Consider the following 20,848-nt stretch of genomic DNA (forward strand, 5'->3'; position numbering starts at 1 on the left):
TATTTTACTTATTTGAAATTTAGAGAACAAGTAAACAATTAGGATATGCCAAAATTACCATTTCTGTAATCTTTTTTTTAAAAATATTTCCAAAAAGCTAACTTATAAATAAATTCTTAATTTGTAATTACTTCTCTATAGTTGTGCTTTATTTAGCTTTTGAACAATGACCATCATGTCCATGTAAGTACTAAATTTTCATCATAATCACGGTTTAAATTTTCATCATAATCACAATTTAAGATTTTAATTCAGTGTTTTTAAATACTTTTCTCAGTGCTCACAAATTCTGACAGGCATGGAAAATTAAGCTTACTTCAGCTATCAAGTAGGATAAAGAATTGCATAATGTACTGTGTCTGAAAGCACGTATCATCACGCACCGTTGGGAAGCTGAGATGCTGTGAGAATGGGGCATTGTGAGTAGTAGTTCTGACAGCAGAGTGTGCAGGTGGGCTGCATCGAGGTGTCTCCTGGCATGCTTTCCACTTCCTCTGGCTCGCTCTGAGCAGCGTGGGAAGGAGCCCAGTGCATCTTGTCGACAGTGGGGACTGAGTTGGGTGATGTGCTGTATATTTAAGCTGAGATTAAACTACAGGCGTTTCTTTTCAGTTGCATAGGATCTGCTGTTTCCTTCCACATCAGCTGCACTTTGCCGCCACCTTTCCTAGTTGATGACATGCAGAGATACATTATCCTGTGACCTACCCTCCTTCATCAGGCTCTTGGACCCACTGTTGCACTTCCAACAGTGTACCCATTTTTCCAATGGGTGCTTCCATTGTTTTCATCTAGGTAGCCAAGTATAGAAAAGGAGTCTCTATCCCCGCACTCTCCTTATAGTAGGAAGTTATTCATTATACCCCATCTGATGTTGGATCACTGTCATGTATATGACGCTCAGCTTTTTGTTTTTTAAGACATTTATTTGAAAGGCAGAGTGACAGAAATCTTCATTTGGTTTATTCCCCAAATGGCTGCAACAGCCTGGACTGGGATAAGCTGAAGTCAAGAAATCTGAAACTCTGCCAGGATCTCCCGTCTCCACATTGAGTGTCGGGGACCAAGTACTCGGGCCATCTTGGACTGCTCCCCAGGAAATCAGCAGTAAACTGGACTGGAAGTAGAACAGCCGGGACTTGAACCAACACTCCCATGCTGGATGCTGGTGTTTGCAAGCTGTGTCACAATGACAGCCCCTCTCTAACCTTTGGTTTTTCATGTTCTGATAATTACCTGGATAGGGTCCAAGGTCTCCTTGGGTTGGGTCGAGGACATCCTGCTTGTGACTCCACACATGGGTCAGGCCTGTGACTGGTGTCCATACAATTGGTTAGTGACTGGATTTGGTTAAGACCACAAGTATGATTCAAAAAACTCACAACAACGTTCTACAGACTGAAATTTGATGTTGAAATCCTAACACCCAATTTGACAGTTTAGGAGGTGTCTGGGTCATGAGGTTGGGGCCTTCAGGAAATGAGCTTAGTGCCCTTCACTTCTCTGCCCTGGAATGTGAGGAGACAGCAAGGGGACAGCCCAGCCTGGAGCCCAGGAAGAGCCCTCACAAGGAACCACGCCTGCCAATACCTTGATCTTGGACTTGACAGCTTCCGGAACTGTAAGGAATAAATATCTGTTGTTGACAAACAGCTAGACTGATTAGTCTGTCACGGCAATCTTAACAGGTGAAGACACCCAATTCAGCATATGGGAAGGAAGACCTTGGGCCTAAGCTGACCAGCAGTCCCTGTTGATAGTCTTCACTAAAAATGCTGAACACACAGAACAGTGAGACTGGAAGCACAGTGAGCCCTGAAGGTTGATCTGGCTTTTATGTAGCTTTTATGAAACCCTGGCCAAGTGCCGAACAAGTCCATTACTGGAGCCCATGCAGACCCTCTGATAGGCACTGTAGCACAGAGGTATTCACTGATCAAGGGAAGATGCTTTCTGAAGGCAAATTTTTTCAATGAGGTAAGTATAGGATACTTTTAAAAATTCTAATTCAGGCATTCACAGTAACCACTGACATGAGCCTTAGACATGTCTGGCAATTCTGAAATAATATCTGGTAAACTTTTATTGAATTGAGACCAAGATAATACAGTTTTATTTTTTCAATCAGGAAGTATAGAAATAAACAAACTTATTTTGACAAATGGATCAACTTTCTAAATTTGCAAAATTCATAACAAATATACAGTTCTCATTTTATCAAATGACTTTGGCCAACAAGTGAAAAATACACTATTTTGAAACCCTGTGGGCTCCCTATGGTGCATTTCAAGTACAGAACAAGAAAGGTAAAGGAAGTATCAAACTATAAAGCAACAAAGAGATTCTTGGCAGAAGCACTGAGTAAAATGGCCACCGTCCCCAGCGGTGGCAGGAGCATCTGGCCGGAGGACGCCGAAGGGTAGGTTTTGGGACCTGGAACCGGAACTGGACCTGGTGCTGTTGATGAGAACATAGTCATTTTTTACATCAAATAGCCACTTCCACTCTATGCCTGAATATGGAAACAATATTGAGAATGAGTTATTTGTAGAAATACTCCCTAAACTAGTTTTCATATAAACAATTACAGGTTTCAGGCTGTACTCTCATCTACACCATTAGAATCTGGTCCTAGGTTCCTCTAGGATTTCCCAGGCTTTTTAATTTAATGCCAAGACAATTATTTTTGTGGTATAGCTGTCTAGAATTCTAGCACACTTCTGTATATACTTCTAAGTTAGGGTGTAACTGTTCATCTGTTTTTGTGTGTAAGATTTAGTTGAAGGGCAGACAGACATCTTCCACTTTCTGCTTACTGCCCAAGGGGCCACAGTAGCTGCGGCTGAGCTAGACTGAAGCCCGGAGCCTGGATCCTCATTTGGGTCTCCCGTGAGTGTAGGTGTATCCACTGCTTGTCAGGTGCATTGGCAAGCAGCTGGATTGGAAGTGGAATATCCAGCACCCATTTGGGATACCAGTATTGCTAGCGATGGCTTAACCCACTGTGCTGCAACTGGCTCATTTCTTGTGTTTCAAAAAAGACTTTACATTTCATGTTTATATTCAGGTAATTACCAAACTACAACTGGGTATCGCTGGGTTGTGAACAGTAGGCTCTGCAACCTAATATCAAATAAATAAGTGCTTTTTTCCTTCTGCAAATATACTACTTTGAGGAAAACTGCTGCCCTAAGCTCAGATAACTGATTGCCGGTGTAAGTTTCTGTTCAAGCAAACTAGAGGAAGGCTAACTGACAGATTTCAAACACAATCACGCTTCAGACTTCATAAGTTAAGCCAAGAGAAACAGCAAATTTCATAAAAGCCATGTCAATCACTGACCAGTCCTAAGCATGCAGTTAGGGGCCAGCATCATGAGTAGCAGGTAAAGCTGCCACCTGCTACACCAGCATCCCATATGGGCTCAGGTTTGTGTCCTGGCCACGCCAGTTCAACTCCCTGCTAATGGTCTGGGAAAAAGCAGAAGTTGATCAAGTACAGGTGTTCCCGCCATCCACCTGGCAGGCCTGGGGAGTGAACCAATGGACTTTTTAAAAAGCAAACATGCAGTGAGGCATATTCAGGTAAGAAAATGGACCGGCAGGTACACTCAGGCAACTGTGTTCCTATGAAACTGTCCAGGGGCACCAGTGTCCCGGGGAGGCAGTGTGGACAGCTGTTGAGAGGCTTTTTGTTAAAGAGTGCAGGGCATGGGCCCGGCGGTGTGGCCTAGCGGCTAAAGTCCTCACCTTGAACGCGCTGGGATCCCATATGGGCACCGGTTCTAATCCCGGCAGCTCCACTTCCCATCCAGCTCCCTGCTTGTGGCCTGGGAAAGCAGTTGAGGACGGCCCAATGCATTGGGACCCTGCACCCGTGTGGGAGACCTGGAAGAGGTTCCTGGTTCCTAGCATTGGATCGGCATAGCACCGGCCCGTTGCGGCTCACTTGGGGGGTGAAACATCGGACGGAAGAGCTTCTTCTCTGTCTCTCCTCCTCTCTGTATATCCGGCTTTCCAATAATAATAAAAATCTTAAAAAAAAAAAAAGTGCAGGGCAGTGCGGAGGTAGAAGGCCCGTTGGCTGAACTGCTCAGCACACCCCTCAGTGCAACACCTGCATGCTTCCCACACAACTTCCAAACGTGCTGCTAGACATACAGTGTAAGAGACAGTGATCAAACCCAGAAATTTAAGCAGTTTCACATATATATGCATATAGTTTTAAATATAAAGATTAAGCAGTTCTCAGTGTCAGCTGCATTTCATCACTTATTGCAGCAGCTTCCATTCAAAATCCAAATTGTAAATATAAATATCTACTTCATTGACTTCGCTATACCTGCAGCATTTATAGGTTGAAATGCATATGTTTGTTAAAATTTGAGTTGATTTTTTAATGGGTGCAGATATATCCATGAATCTTGAGTCAAGATAGTATAGGGCCTTTTGAATAGCTGGTATAAAAAGGGAGACCTTCCCAGGTCAAGCTTTGGATCAACTCAGCTCCAGCCATTTGGGGATTGAACCAGTGGATGGAAGTTACTTTTCTCTGTAAAATCTTCCTTTTCAATTTGTATATATATTTTTAAAGATTTATTTATTTTTGTTGGAAAGTCAGATATACAGAGAGGAGGAGAGACAGAGAGGAAGATCTTCCATCCGATGATTCACTCCCCAAGTGAGCGCAACGGCCGATGCTATGCCGATCCAAAGCTGGGAACCAAGAACCTCTTCCAGGTCTCCCACACGGGTGCAGAGACCCAAGGCTTTGGGCCGTCCTTGACTGCTCTCCCAGGCCACAAGCAGGGAGCTGGATGGGAAGTGGAGCTGCCGGGATTAGAACCGGCGCCCATATGGGATCCCGGGGCGTTCAAGGTGAGGACTTTAGCCGCTAGGCCACGCCGCCGGGCCCTCAATTTATATTAAAAGGGAGTTTGGTGTCGTGAGAATTGAGAACCACTGCTCTAAGCACATTGTCCAGACACAGTGCAAAATGACTAAAACTAAGTTCCCAGCCACTCGCACAGGCACTGGGACAGGACACTGTACTCTGACAGCCTGCCTTAAACTCTGGACAACTTCACTCCCTTTACTGAGGAAAAATGCATTTCTCTTTCTATGTTACAGAAACATTCATCAACAGAGGAAATGAAGTATTTCTTACTAGGATTGTTGAAACTTCCGTGACTTCTGTCTTCTAAAATGTAGAGAGATTTCAGTTAGTTACATGCGCATCTGTTTACTCAGAAGATCTGATTGAAGATTAAGCACACACAGTTACCTGGGGAGTGGGGACGGGGCTGAGGGACAGGAAGGCAGGAGGATGGGTCTGGAGGTGTGTGTGGAGTGGCAGAGGGTTTATGTTTTATCTGCACTCTGGATTTTGTCCTGTACCATCACTCTGTTTCCATTAAAAAAGAGGTTCACATTTTTCTGCAAAGAGGTGCTTTATCTTCATGTTAAACTCAGATTACCAGACGATCTTTGACACCATCTATTCTGTGCTTGCGTGTGGGCTAACCCTTCCCTGCACACTGCCATCTTAGAGTTCCAGGACTGCAGTGTGTATGGTTGCCTGTATTTCACAGATGTTCACAGAGACATGAACAAACCCACAGAGGTAACTGGTGGTGGCGATGCCTTGTGTCAGAGCCTCTGCGCTGAGCTGCTGACTGCTCGGCTGTGTGCTAGCACAGCAATGCCGCAGTAGCACGTGCCGGCGGCTCTGAAGCCAATCCTAGGAACCTGGCAAAGGAACAGAATGAAATCTAAACTGGCTGTAAGACTGAAGTTTATGTGGCACAAAGTGAATGAAATTTGCAGTTTGGGTACTGCTTATCTCCTAGCCTCACAGGTCATTTACCTTTCTAATAATGTTCACTGTCCTCACCTCTGAAGTGACGGTAACATTAGCTTTTTGGGTAATCTGAGATCCTGTGTACTGTTTAGACACTGCCATTAAAAGAAGACATGTGAGGGTCTGGTGCGAAGGCTTAATGGGCTAATCCTCCCTCTGCCAGTGCTGGGAGCCCATATGTGCACGGGTTTGTCCTGGCTGCTCCATTTCCCATCCAGCTTCCTGCTTGTGGCCTGAAAAAGCAGTGAAGGATGGCCCAAAGCCTTGGAACTCTGCACCTATGTCGGGGACCTGGAAGGAGCTCCTGGCTTCAAATCAGTTCAGCTCTAGCCATTGCAGCCTTTTGGGGAGTGGATTAGTAGATGGAAGATCTTTCTGTCTCTATAATCTGCCTTTTCAATTAAAAAAAAAAAAAAAAAAAAGAGCCATGTGCAGTACACACGACTGCCCAGGAGGGGGCACAATACTCCACGGTTCTGCAGAACGCAGGGGCCTACCAGAGGAGGGGTGGGCTGAGGCGACTCCCAATGTGAGCATGTACAGTTCTCATACTTTTTTTTTTTTTTAAATGAAAGTCTAATTTGCAAAGGAAGATCTTCCACCCACTTGTTCACTTCCCCAGTCGCTGCAACAACTGGAGCTGAGCCTTCTGAGGCCAAAAGCCAGGAGCTTCTTCAAGGTCTCCCAACATGGGTGCAGCGTCCCAAGGCCTTGGGCCATCCTCTACTGCTTTCCTAGGCCACAAGCAGGGAGCTGGATGGGAAGTGGGGCAGCCAGGAAACGAACTGGCATCCATATAGGATCCTGGCACATTCAAGGCGAGGACTTTAACCACTAGAGTAACACACCGGGCCCCTCTCATACTTCAACCATGCTCTTCCTGCATCTACACTTTCCCCACAGAAACTGTCCCCCCCACCCCCGGGAAGTTGCCTGCTGCGTTCCAGAATAGAGAGGCACAGCTGGACGCCAACTGGCCCAGTTCCAGGTCAAGGGCTTTTACTTTTGCTTGGCCAGAGAAGAAGCATGGTAGTTGGTTACTCAAACTCAGAAGTTCTCAAACTGGCCCCTCCAGCCTTGCCTGCTAGGATTCCAGAAACTTCCCAGGCTCCTGAAAACCGAGTACTTAGAACCCGCTGGTGCCTCCACGCCCAGTGAAGAATTTATTACCTGGTTTTTCATCTGGTTGTATAACTTTTATTCCTAAATAAGAAAGAGATTTTCAGGTTGTAATAAAGACCAGCTACCATTTATTTTTCTCTGATTTATGTTGCCATGCTGTGTGTGAGCAGCAGTGTGCCTCAGGTGTCACATGTGAAAACATGGCCAGAGGCATCTGGCAGCTTCACAGCCCAGGTTCCCGGAGCGAGCGAGGCCGCAGGAGGCTTCCTGGAGCTGGTGCTGCGCACAGCGCACGCCCATCCCCCGACCCTGCTCCAGTGGCCTCACACAGGGGCTAGCAGGAACCAATGAGGCCACTGTGCAAACCCGGCTCTAGCACACTGACACTGCACACACACACAGGGCGTTGTCAACATCTCAAGATGCACCCAGCAGTGGCCACCTGCGCCACCACAGAGCCGCTGGACCCTTCTCTGAACCTGCCGCCTCATGGGCTGAACACAGCACGTGCTTTCCAGAGCCGTGTCAGGCAGACCCAGAACTGGATAGATGCAAGCAGTTAACAGATGCAACAAAATCTAACTTCCCTAACAGGTGAGTATTCCCATGGTAACAAAAACTACAAAAAAACGTCACTACGTGAGCACTGGATAGGGCCTCACACCCTGAGATTTCATGGCTTTATACATCCTGCAGACATTTCCATGGAATAAAGACGACAAGTGTTGGCCACACTTGAAGATGGCAATTCTGAGCCTAGAGAAGTGTCATGACCGTCCACAGCTGTCTGAGAACAAATCACACTACGTCGCCTTAATTCTATCTCAGGGAAAATTTTAAGCATAGTAACCTTCTTTTGTAAGTGTAAAATCTGAGGTCCTTCTGAGAAATTGGCCTGAAGTTAGAGCTCAGCTTCTCCGGCCAGCGGCGCTCGAGACCCCGTAATGCCTGACTCTTACGCTCCTGCTTCTAGAAGCAGCCCGAGTCGGCTGCAGCAGCGGGGAAGCATCTACACATGCCGGCGAAGAGACGCGTGCTTCTAACTGAAGAGGCCTGGGTCTGTCCTCACGGCCTTGGCCTCAGGCGTCCCTCTGCATTCACTGGTGGGTCGTGTCTATGTCTCCCAGCTGGCACCTGCCCTCAGGCCTGCCTGCCCTTGCTTACCAGGTAGTAGGAAGGGGTCTGCAGTTTGCATTCCTAAGTGAGAAAGAAATGTTCATGATTTGCAATTTCTTCTAGTAAGTATAACTTTCTAACTGGTCTAATGAGCTCAACAGATAAAACACTCAAGGTAGTTTCTGGCCATTGATTTATAAACACTAACTACATAAACCCTCCCTTTGCAAACCCACATCAAGCTTAGCAGAGTTGAGTGCTGCTACCTAGAGATGGCAGAGGGTGAGAGGTTCCTATTAGCGTGGCACCTGCACACGTGCTGGACTGTCCAGCCTTGCCCTTCACACCCCTAGCAGAGCCGACTTCCTGCCTCACAAACAGGCCCCAGGAGCAGGCGAATGCTACAAAACTCTCCCCCTGCTACATCTCTGGCTGGCCAGCGGCAGCTCCAGGGAGAAGCTCCCAAGTGACATTTCTCTGCTGCTCAGGAGTACCTTACCTCATACTGAGTTCAGGAAACAGAAAGCGACCTTACCTCGTACTTGGGTGGGCTCCTGGAATTTCGTGTCTAAGAACAAAACAAGAAAACTGTTCAGTGGCCATCAGTCACTCACTCTGGTTTGGCCCCTGGCTTGTGCGCCCTCCTGTGGGCGTCCCAGCTTCCCCAGGCAGTATTGGGAGCAGTCAGTCACAGGCGTTCTGCATGAGCTGCCCGGCCCTGTCACATGCCCTCCTGCTGTGTGCTGGGATCTGTCATGCATGCGACAGACAGAAAGCCTTTACCAGAAGGCCTGGACTGTTAGTCTCCAAAAAAACTAAAGATCTTTTAAAAACGAAAGTACTCAGCCTCAATTATTTTGTTAACATAGTACAAAATGGAGTAAGTCAGTTACCCTCCATTGCTAACTCTGTATTTCCTCCATCTCCATCACTCATAAAAGCAGGAGTAACTATGCTAAGCCACAGTTTACAGCGTGGGTTCCCATAGCAAAGTGCTGGTGTGAATCCCAGCCGCTACATTCTCCAGCTCCTTGCTCACACGTCTGGGGAGTGAGCCGAAGATGGCCCAAGTGCTTGGGCTGGTGTTGCCAAAGTGGTAGACCAGGATGGAGTTCCTGGCTCCTGCTCTGGCTGGGGTGCCTGCTGCAGCCATTTGGTGAATAAACCAGTGTGTGGAAGATTCCTCCCTGACTATAGTTCTGCCTTTCAAATCAGAAGTGTTTAAGATTACTTATTTCTTTGAAAGGCAGAATTACAGGAGAGGGGAAGATATTACATCCTCTGGCTCACTCTCCAAATGGATGTAACAACAAAAGCTTGGTCACGCCAAAGCCAAGGGCCAGGGACTTAGGATCTCCTACACGGGCCGCAGGGCCCCAGGGACTTGGGCCATCTTTTGCTTCCTTCCCATTAGCAGGGAGCTGGACTGGGAGTGAAGCAGCCAGAACAGGGTGTTCATATGGGATGCTGATATTACAGGCTGCTGCACAGCCCACTATGCAACAGCCAATTTTTTTTTCTGTTTTTAAAGAAGAAAAGATCTTTTTTTGAATTTTTAAAAATAAGTGTTATTGTTAGGACAGTAAAAAAGTAAAAGAAAATAAATTATCTTTTAGTGATGGGACAAGATCTAAACTCCTTAACCTGGACCTCCACAATGTCCACAACATAACTTGTAAGTGGCACGCAGTGATGGTTGAAATCTCTGCTCGTCTTAGTTCTGCTGTCATATTTTACAGTTATGACTTGGGGGCATTACATGCCCTCTAAACTTCAAGTCCTCATTTACAGAAAATAAACTCTTCCACTGAGAGCAAAGGAACTACAAAATCCTTGGGATTCAATAAATGACATTGCTGTAGCTTAATGTGTTCCTCAAACTTCCCATGCTGCGTAGTGTTCTTGGACAGAGGAGGCCGCAAGTTTTCTAACCTTGTAGTTAGGCTCAGAAAATAAGTAAAAACATGATTTCCCAGGTAAAATAATGAACCTTAGCTTTTAATTTAAGGTTGGGAATAAGTAGTATTGAAAATATAATCAGGAGCCTGGTGCGATAGCCTAGTGGGGACTGGTTCGTGTCCCAGCTGCTCCACTTCCCATCCAGCTCCCTGCTTGTAGCCTGGGAAAGCATGGAGCTGGATGGCCCAAAGCCTTGGGACCCTGCACCTGCATGGGAGACCCAGAGGAAGCTCCTGGCTCCTGGCTTTGGATCAGCTCAGCTCTGGCAGTTGCAATGGAAGATCTTTCTTTCCTTCCCTCTGTAAAACTCCTACTTCCCAATGAAAACAAATAGAACTTAAAAAAAAAAAACAAAAGATACTCAACTTGAATGTTAATTTAGCCTTATAGTTGTCTTTTTTAAATATATCCAGTGGAAAACTTAGAAGGTTTTGAGAAATGACAGTGTAACAAGGGAGACCAGGAGAGGACTTAACCTCATGAAGCCTAAACGTTGGTGAGAACAATGGTTAGGGACCCAGAATCTCACAGACTTCTCTATTTATTTGAAAAGTACAGTTACAGAGAGGAGACACTCATCACCCCAAACACACACACACACACACACACACACACACACACACACACACACACACAATCTCTATCCACTGGTTCACTCCCCAAATGGTTGCGACAGCTAAGGCTGAGGCTGGTCCAGGCAGAGGCTGGTGACCCGACTAGGAAGTCCATATGAGACTCCCACGTGGATGTAGAGGCCTCAGCACTCGGGCCACCTTCTAACACTTTCCCAGGTCATTAGCAGGAAGCTGGATCAGAAGTGGAGCAGCTGGGACTTGAACTGTTGGCGTACTGGGGATGCCAAGATGGGAGTCACTAGCTTAGCCCCCGCACAAAAATACTGGTCCCAAAGCAAACAGTTCTTGTTGGAATCTTGGTTTTTAGATTTGCTAGACCTAAAATTGCCAGGATAAATATATTTTCCATAATATTTCCTGATTGTGAATACATTATAATTACACAAAAAAAAAACACAGGAAATTACTAAGAATTGAAAGGTGCTCAAAATCTCAGAGAAACTCATTGTCAACATTTTTGGTATACTCTATTTTTGTTACATGTTTCTTAATAAAGTCACATGTTACTTTATGTCCTATTATTTACACTGTATTAAACACTTTTCAACATTTTAAATACTTTCAAAAACATTTTTAAGCTGTGTTACATGATATAGATACAATTTATTTAATAATATCTGATTGTTGGGCATGGGACTTATTTAAAAATTTTTGCTATATAACACTGTGGTAACTTTTTTTTAAAAGATTTTTTTATTGGAAAGTCAGATTTACAGAGAGAAGGCAAGAAAGATCCATCTGCTGGTTCACCCCCCGAATAGTCACACTGGCCAGAGCTAAGCCAATCTGAAGCCAGGAGCCAGGAGCTTCTTCCAGGTCTCCCGTGCAGGTGCAGGGTCCCAAGGCTTTGGGCCGTCTTTCTTTGCTTTCCCAGGCCATAAGCAGGGAGCTGGATGGGAAGTGGAGCAACTGGGATATGAACTGGCACTCCTACAGGATCCCAGTGCATGCGAGGTGAGAACTTTAGCCACTTGACTACCACGCCGGGCCTGATAAATAATTCTTCGCATAAATATTTGTCTTTCAAGTTTCCTTGGGACAGGCATCTAAAAGTATTATAACTGGCTCAAAAAGTTTAAACATTTTTCAGGTTAGTGATATATACTAACTGCCCACCAGTGGTTACGCTGCCACCTGCAATGCTAACATCCCCTTTATTAAAATGCCAGTTCAAGTCCCGACTGCTCTACTTCAGATCCAGCTCCCTGTTAATATGCCAGGAAGAGCAGGGGAAGATAGCCCGAGCACTTGGCCCCTTGCCACCCGACAGGGAGGCAGGACGGCAGTCAGTCTCCTGGCTTTGGCCTACTTAAACCCTGGCTGTCGCTGCTGCCTGGAGGAGGAAGCAGATGAGGGCTTTCCTCTTTTCTTCCTTTGGTACTCTGCCTTTCAAATAAGTAAGTCTATTTGAAGAAACAAACTGTCAGGGCCAGCACCGTGCTGGAGTAGGTGAAGCTGTGCCAGCAGTCCATATAGGTTCTGCTTCAAGTCCTGGAAGCTCCACTTTCAATACAGCTCCCTGCTAATGTGCCAGGGAAAGCAACAGAAGATGGGCCAAGTCTTTGGCTCCCTTTACCCACGTGGGAGCCTTGGAGGAGGCTCCAGATGCATGGCTTTGTACTAGCCCCACTCCAGCCATTGTGGCCATTTGGGGAGTGACTAGTGGATGGAAGATCTCTCTATATATAAATTTGCCCTTCAAATAAAACACATAAATCTCTCATTTTGATGAATTTTTTCTTCAAATTTATGGAAAGAATGAGAAACAGAAAGATCTTCCATCTGCTGGTTCACTACCTAGTAGACAAAATGGCTACAGCTGAGCCAATCCAAATTCAGGAGCCAGGAGCTTCTTCTGGGTGTCCCATGTGGGTGCAGGGGGCCAAGGCTTTGGGCCATCCTTCACAGCTTTCCCAGGCCACAAGCTGGGAGCTAGATGGGAAGTGGAGCAGCCAGGACATGAACTGGTTCCTAAATGGGATCTGGGTGCTTGCAAGGTGAGGATTTTAGCCACTGAACCATCATTCCAGGCTCATAAATAAATCTTTTAAAAAATGAATAGTCCGAAAACAGAACCAACCCAGCAATTGAAACCACCAGCTGATCGGGGTGATGGACTGTGCCGGGCCCTGTGCTTGCTGGAACATACAAGAATCTGGTCTGGGAATACCTCAAAGTTTCTTTGGAGATCTCCCCAATCAAACTGCTGGACTCAGAACTCTAACCAGGAAAGGACAGAGGACAGAACAGGTCAATCATTCATCTCAGCTATATGTTGGCAGCGAAATATGGGGCGAACGGAGACTTTATGATGGACCATATCAATCAGCGGACTACCTCATCGAGTGAAACTGGCAGCGATTCATAACTGGAGAACTATTAAAACCACTTGAGCAGATATCTCAGAGCATGCCCCACATCCGGGACTTGGGGTGGGCGGGAAACCAGGTGGGGCTTCTCCCTCAATATCCCCCTTTACCTCAGATACATGATGGAAACAATATGGACATAATAGTATTACCCACTTCCCTATACCCCCTGAACCTTTTTTTTAAACCGCAATTAACTATGTAAAGATTGTCAACAACAATACAATAAAAAAAAAATGAATAGTCCACCAGAAAAGTGTTGCAATTTAAAATCTCACTAGTAACATGAGAATACTCCTGTCTCAGGACATCTGAGTAACGTCATCAAATAACGAAGCAAACACTGGATTTTGCTGTAATGGTTAAGATGTTGCTTGGGAGTTTAGATCAGACAGCCTGAGTTTGAGTTCTGGCTCTTCTTTCAGTGCCAGTGCCCTGCCACGTACTCTCTGAGAGGCAGTAGGGAATTCCAGCTGAGCTTTAGCCTGGTCCAGACCTGACTGCCGTGGGCATCTGGGCAACGAACCAGTAGATGGAAGAGCTCTCTGTGTCTATCTCTATCTTTCAAAATATTGTTTAAAGGTTTATGTATTTATTTGAAACAGTTACAGAGAGAGATTACTCCCCAGATGGTTGCCACAGCTGGGGTTTAGCCAGGTCAAATCCCAGAGCCCGGAGCCAATTCCACATCTCCCATGTGGGTACAGGCCCAAGCACTTGGTACATCCTCCATTGCTTTCCTCAAGCCATCAGTAGGGAGCTGGATTGGAAATGTAAAGCAGTCGAGACACAAACTGGTGCCCATGTGTGATGCCGGCATCACAGGCAGAGGTTTTTACTCATTTTGCCACAATGCTAGCCCCAGGGCAGAGGGCAGGAGGAGCTAGATTGGGCCACAACACGAGCCAGTTCACATTAGAACTGGGAGAGTAATCAGGCTGGACTGGGATAAGCTGCAGCACCCACCAGCAGGAGCTGGAACAGGGGGCAGGCTAGACTAGGCCAGGCTGTGCAATAAGATTGCAGACGCAGAGGTAAGGTGAGTCATGCCAGCCTGAGCCCAGTGGGGACCAGGTATGTGAGTCCCAGGAATGGGGTATCTGACAGGGCTTGGGTAGCTTGGCTTAGGTCGTGGGGCCCACCTGTCTGGTGGGGGCTGAGTTCCTGAGCCCCGGGGACAGGGGAACTGGTGGGGTGGGGTTGCTTGGCCTGGGGAATGAGCCAATAGAATGGAAGATGTCTCTTGGACTGCCTTCTAGGTGGTTGTTGGCTTCACGAACCCCAGGGGTAGGGAATATGGCCGGGCTTGGGTCTCCCGTCCTGGGGCCTGGGGCCAACCTACTAGGTAGGTGTTGGGGTCATGAACCCAGGGGTGAGGTATCCGGTTGGGCTTGGGTCACCTGACCTGGGTCTCAGAGCCCACCTATTAGGTGGGTGCCAGGTTTGTGAGGCCCAGGGGTGGGGGATCTGGTGAGTCTTGGGATGCCTGGTCTGGGTCCTTGGAGTTGCCTGCAACAACACGTCCTACTTAATGAGAAACGTGGAGCAGTGGACACAGGCTCTGTTGTAAAAGGAGAATATGGCAGCTCATTTAGTGCTGTAGCAGAAGAATAGAACTAACTGGACAACTACCCCAAACAAAAAATCTCAGTGAAAAATCTCAGACCGCAAAAAATCTCAGTGAATGGAGCCAACGGACATTGGGAGGGTGACACCATCCTTGGATCAGTGAAATCGCCAGCATTTCAGAACTATCCAAACCACCTGGACAGAACCCTCGGAATGTGTACACATTGAGACTCTGGATCAATACAAGGTGGCGGTTCCTCATCCCTGGGTACTGGGACATATGGAAAGTCATGAGTGGTTTCCTCATTTGTCTCTCCCCTTCCCCTAGGAACAATAAGAAGAAATAGCAAATTTGGAAGCAATGAGTTCACCCAATTTTCCCACCCTGATCAACCATGTAATCATTATTAAAAAAATAAAATAAAAAAAGAAGCAAAACAGACTGGCATTGTGATGTAGCAAGTAGAACCACCAGCTGTAATAGTGGTATCCCATGTAGGCACCTATTTGTGCCTTGGCTGCTCCGCTTCCAATCCAGCCTCCTGCTAACGTGCCTGGGGACGGCAGGGGAGGACAGCCCATGTGTTTGGGTCCTTGACGTCCATGCACGAGATGCAGCTTTGGCTCCTGGCTTCAGTGGGGCTCTGCCCTATCTGCTGAGGACATTTGGGGCCTGATGTAGGGTTACTGTGAGACGCAGGCTTGCTTTGTCAATTAAAAAAAAAAATCCTATGTGAAACCCAACAGGATCTCAGGCGTAACAAACCAGGATATGAAGACAAGCTTTGCTATCCTCCCACTTCTCTTACCATGCCACGCATGCCACTCTTGCCCATAACGGGGCTTCCTGCAAAACCTAAGCCCCCAGAGACCACAGCAATGTCTTACCAGAGTCTTCTAGCTTCTGGTTTTCATCACCTAAGTTACAGAAAGAAACAGCACTTTTAATGTTGGGACAAAAGATCTAGGACTTGAGCTACAGCATAACTACCTTCAGGTAACATGGGCATCAAGGACCACAGGGTATGTCCAGTAAGTTACCATGACCAAATTTAAGTATCAGCCAGAGTTGGAACATACAGCAGCGAACACGTTTCTCTAACCTAGTGTATCAACAAAAACGAGCATACACAGCAAGCCTTGTGGAGATCGCTAGGAGCCAAAAAACAGCTCTTGAAGGCAGCGAGGTCTCTCATCAGACCTTGTGGCAGAAATGGGCCAACGAGAGGACAGGCTGCAAAGGGAATCCTGAGCACCGTGAAATGCTTCGTTTCCTCCCCACAGCAGGCATCTTCCAAAACAAACGGTAAACTGCAAATTTCTGAAAAGTTGCCTCCTTTTCTAGTGCCAACAAGGAAACACTTTTTGTGGACACATGAGCCAAACCTAATGAAAAACTTAGATGCAAAGAAATAATTTGTGTTGTATCTCCCTATGTGAGAACTTTAAAAAAAAAAATGAATCACCCAGATATTTCAGTCAACTGATACCAAACATGAAACATTAGCACATCTGAGAAACAGAAATAGGCTGCTCGGTTTTCTGTTTATACCTGAATGCTTGGCTCCACACAGCCCAACCTCAATGATGAAGTGCAGAGCTAGGCCTTCGGGGAAAACGGGCGGGTCACCCCTCAGGCCCCCTCACCCCCGTTACTCCTCTGTCTTCATGCTGCCTAGGTCTCCACACAGCCAGCTGTCTCATTCGAAAGAGGTGATTTTCCCACCCTCTGTGTCTTTCCAAACTACTGATTTATATCCACAAACTACAGCCTTTTAGCTAGCCACGTAAGGATACACTCACCACGGTTGTAGACATAGGTGGGTTGAAGATATTCTGAAATATGAACATGTTTTCATCACATATTAGCACTCTCACATGCATATATATATTATACATACATATATATTAGGGATATATATATTTAAACCAGTTTATATTTGAGAACCATATAAATATAGTTATTATAAAATACAAAACTCCAATTGAAAAACAAATATATGTGGATTAATTTTAATTACATGGGCGTAAGATTCACAGGAAAGTTAGACAAAAAGTTAGCTGGAAACAGATGCTTGTTCTCAAGCGTCTTAAAAAAGAAATTCTTCAGAGGACCCACCAGGAGTGGGTGCCAGCCCAAGGCATTTCCCAGCACCTCTGACTTCAGCATTTCGGGGCTATCTGGGTAATGGTGCCCTGAGTACTTGGCTACCAGCATGCCTCCTCAGACCCCCGCCAGGTCCTCCTAAGGAGGGCTCTTTTTGTTGATCCTCCTGTCTCCCCACTGAGGATGCTGACACATACTGCATCACCATCTGTCGGCCCACCCTACTCCTTGAGCCACAGTCACGCCGTTCCTTCTGTGTCACCCTACTCTCAAAGCACATTTATCCATGCCTGCTGTCTCCTAAACCATCAACACATAACAGACATCCAGGCCCTTGCATAGGAGCCTTGGAGAGGTGACTGAAGTCCTACAGGGGCGTGTAGGAGTCCTCAAGCCCCTGGAAGGACAGGCTGGGATGAGCCCAGTGTGTCCCAGTCATGTGAGGGTGGTGGCAAGAGCAGGGGTGGGCAGCAGGCAGTCCTGGGCTCTGCTCCAACGGGGAACAAGTGGCACAGTGTGCAGCTTTGAGAAAATGAGGCCTGATGGTCTGACAGCGCAGTGGTGGGGCCGCTCTGCTGTACACCCATGAAAAACAACGCTGAGAAAACTCCTATTACAGAGGCCACACTTCACAGGAACTTACCTGGGTTCTCCACACAATTGTCAGTTTTCAGTCCTGAAACACAGATAAATCTTTATTAGTCTGACATAATAGACCCAAGTAAAAAACTTTAGTGGTTTTGCAATTACCAATCTAAACTATCAGTTTCTATGTTATTAGATCCAGGATTTAGTGGATTTAAACTATATCACAGTTTTGCAATTTTGTGTTCACAATACAGCCACCAAACAAGTGTCTGAACTTTCACAAAATATATAACTTTTCTGGAATTCAGTTTCATTATCTGCAAAGGTCCATCCAGGGCTAAATGATGTCCTTCTGCCACAGAAACTGACCTCCAGGGACTGGAAAGGAAGGGCCTTTACATCACTCCAAAGGGCACCAGTCTGAATCACTCTGTAATGACTGGGCCTCGATAAGGTCTTCTTTGGAGTTTATACAGAGCAGTGGCTGAGCTTCTGTCAGCACTTGGGGGGCAAGCGAGTGGGGGTACAGAGCAAATGCACAGTGGGCAGCCTCTGGGCCATCACAGTCCTGGGGACTGCCTGAGTTGTCCCAGCCAGCTTCTCCTTACCTCCTTCCTTCTCTTTACCTGACTCTGCCCCTGTAAAGCCTGGTGTCTTGCCATGTGATCTGTGTCCTGCGTGAGAGCTTGTTTTTTACCTACATGCAGACTGGTTTCCACTTCAGTTCTATCCTTTGATTCATCTGCAGCAGTCAGGGGGAAGAAGTACCAAAAAATTCTCTCTTCAGATGGTAACTGTCCTCAACAGCAAACCTACCCTTCTATCCCGGCACTTTCTGTCATCTGGAGACAAAGAATGTCAAGCAGATCTTTCAGATTCTTTAATACAGAAGCAAAGATCTTTCTTCTTCATGTGCAGAAGCAGCTGGTCTGCCCTAGAACATGCAGCTGTGTGTGAGGAAGCCCACGATTGCTGCAGAGCAGGAACACGGTGACTGTTGCAGTGGCCACTGGTGCCCAATGGCATGGGGGACCTGCCAGTGCCCAACAGCCAGGCAGGAAGGTGCTGAGAAGGCATTCAGGCTGTGCCAGGAGGCAGCAGGAGCTCTGTCCAGCGCATCTGGGGAAGGGTGGTGCCCTAGACACTCTTCTACATACACCGCTAACTAGTTGGAACGCTTGGCTACTCGAATCATTGTGTCAAGACTGCATTTCTCCTCCTTGGATTTAACTTTCATTACAATTTTTAAGAGCAGGAAAGTAAAGTTTGCGTTTCTATGTAGCAGCAAGGTAAAAAAAAAAAGGTAATGAAATAAAGTAAAATAAAAAGGCACCAGAAATTAATAGAAAAGAGAGAAGGCACAATAAAACAATGAATAAAAAAGGGGAACACAGCCACACATTCAGCAGATATAAAAAAAAATAACTCCTGTAACTGGCACTAATGTCAATAAATTTAAAATATGAGGACATTTCTAGAAAAATATAATCTACAAATATAATTCAAGAGTAAGTGGAAAACTCAAAATATTATTACTATCATTAGCTTAGACTTGCCATAAAGAAAATATCAAGGTAATTTTGTTCTGTAGGAATAGTACCAGAAGGAAGGAGTACCACAGAGAACCGCAGATACCCATCAGATACTCTGCAGTATTCAGCAGAGTCCTAATGTCCAGGAACAAGACAGGCATTGGTCCATGTGTGCAAGAGGGACTAGGATGAGGAAGAAATGTGGACGCCTGCCCAGCACTTGCACATACAAGGTCTTGTCCTAGTTCGACGCCCTCCTTGGCTGTGTCCCACGCCTCACTGGGCAGGGGTGGAGGTACAGCTTAGGGGAAATCGCCCTCAACCTGTGCAAAGGATGTTATTAGGCCCAGAGGGCCCTCAGTCCAGCAGTATCCCAGAAGAAGGGGGTCGGGAAAGGAGTAGGGCACATGCAAAATGAGGCTCTGTTCTTTACTGATATGTTACTAGTATGTCAGATGTATTCTTTTCAATAACTTCACTCGTATGCTTACTATTAACTATCTCACATCTGAAATACTCTTTTCTCACAGATTTTTAAAAAAATATTTTTATTGGTAAAGAGGAGCTACAGAGAGAGAAGACGAGACAGAGATATCTTCCATCTGCTGATTCACTCTTCAAATGGCAGCAATGGCTGGAACTGAGCCTATCTGAAGCCAGGAGCCAGGAGCTTCCTCCAGGTTTCCCACATGGGTGCAGGGACCCAAGGCTTTGTGCCATCCTCCACTGTTTTCCAAGGGCATTGGCAAGAAGCTGGATTTGAAGTGGAACAGTTGGGACTCAAACCAGTGCATGTAACGGATGCCAGCGAAAACAGGTAGAGGCCACCGCACCAGCCCCTGAAATTCATGCATAAACACAAGAACTTCTCTGACACAGCTGCCCCAGGTGACACTTAAGTTTGTATGTGTGAAAACACCGCTCTAGTCCAGAAAAAAAAATCCACAATACCATCTCCCATCTTCAGTGTGGTCACAACACACAAGCCCTAGATACTGACTGTCTACACCCAGACAAAAAGCCAAGACATCACCTTGCACATGGGAAGGCATAGCAGAGGTTTACATGCGCCTGTGCCCAGCTTAGTCCCCGCAATGGCCCCAACCTGCTGGTGAGCCTGCCACACAGCTGACCAGCTTGCAGAACCCACATATACCCAAACCTAGTCTCATAACAAGAGCGGAGCTGTGCACTTCCCTGAGTTGGCTACACAGCCGCCTATGCACAATGTACACATGCACTGAGTCTGAAACATTAACAGCAGCCCTGGCCATGCCGCCGCAGGGACCCACACAACAAAACTGCCATTCAGGTGGTGGGCCCAGACCCAACAAAATCATGACAGACCCTACGGTCCTTTACACCCACATTAACACCTAGGCCACTGATGTAACTGTAGAGATTATTAGCAAGGATTATAGTTGAAGAAATTTTCAGAGACCACACTATCGAGTCAACCTAGGATCAAAGATGACACACCACATTCAGCTGATATTCTGCACCCATCTATTGAACAAAGTCTCTCCTTGTGGAGGGAAAGATACCACAAAAATAAAGCTCTGCAAAACTGAAAACACTAGATGTGCAAATGTGACATTGGGACACAAGAAACACAAAAGCAAGGAACATAACACTAAAGTGTGGGAGATTGCCCCTGGATCTCTGCCTGGTTGGCCCACATGGAAGGTCATAAGGACACGGCACACCATGTCCCCAGAGGAGCCCCCTGGCAATGGTCTTGGCACACTGGGACCTCAACCTGACCTGATCACTGGCCATGCCAGGGAGAGTGGAGGGCTCTGCCCATTTCTCCTCTCTGTCCTTGGAGAAGCTGTGCTGGCACTTCCTTGCTAAGCAACTCTTGAGAAGTAGGTGAGGTCCCACGTTACCTGCCAGCCACATGTGGTGTTGGTGACCTTCAGCATACCTGCCAGCTGTTCGTGGTATACATGACCTATAGCATGACTGGAAGATCCAGAAAGATAGAGATGC

General features: G+C 46.5%; 1 protein-coding gene across 2 annotated transcripts in view; it reads right to left on the reverse strand.

Moving 5' to 3' along the window:
* Window positions 1-2,142: 2,142 nt before the first annotated feature.
* ART3 (ADP-ribosyltransferase 3 (inactive)) overlaps window positions 2,143-20,848 on the reverse strand; it is a 42,254-nt gene continuing 23,548 nt past the window's right edge. The window contains exons 4-8 of one of the 2 annotated variants that reach the window (XM_058667201.1): window positions 17,380-17,412; window positions 16,433-16,465; window positions 15,505-15,547; window positions 2,793-2,815; window positions 2,143-2,457 (exon numbers count right to left, since the gene is read on the reverse strand). In XM_058667201.1, the coding sequence (XP_058523184.1) occupies window positions 2,324-2,457; window positions 2,793-2,815; window positions 15,505-15,547; window positions 16,433-16,465; window positions 17,380-17,412 (266 nt within the window). In that variant the 3' untranslated portion in view covers window positions 2,143-2,323. Of the gene's footprint in view, window positions 2,458-2,792; window positions 2,816-15,470; window positions 15,548-16,432; window positions 16,466-17,379; window positions 17,413-20,848 lie in introns of those variants that run through there. The other variant, XM_058667200.1, reaches the window with a different exon arrangement.

This window comes from Ochotona princeps, chromosome 7 (assembly GCF_030435755.1).
Source record: "Ochotona princeps isolate mOchPri1 chromosome 7, mOchPri1.hap1, whole genome shotgun sequence".
Classification (NCBI taxonomy): Eukaryota; Metazoa; Chordata; class Mammalia; order Lagomorpha; family Ochotonidae; genus Ochotona; species Ochotona princeps.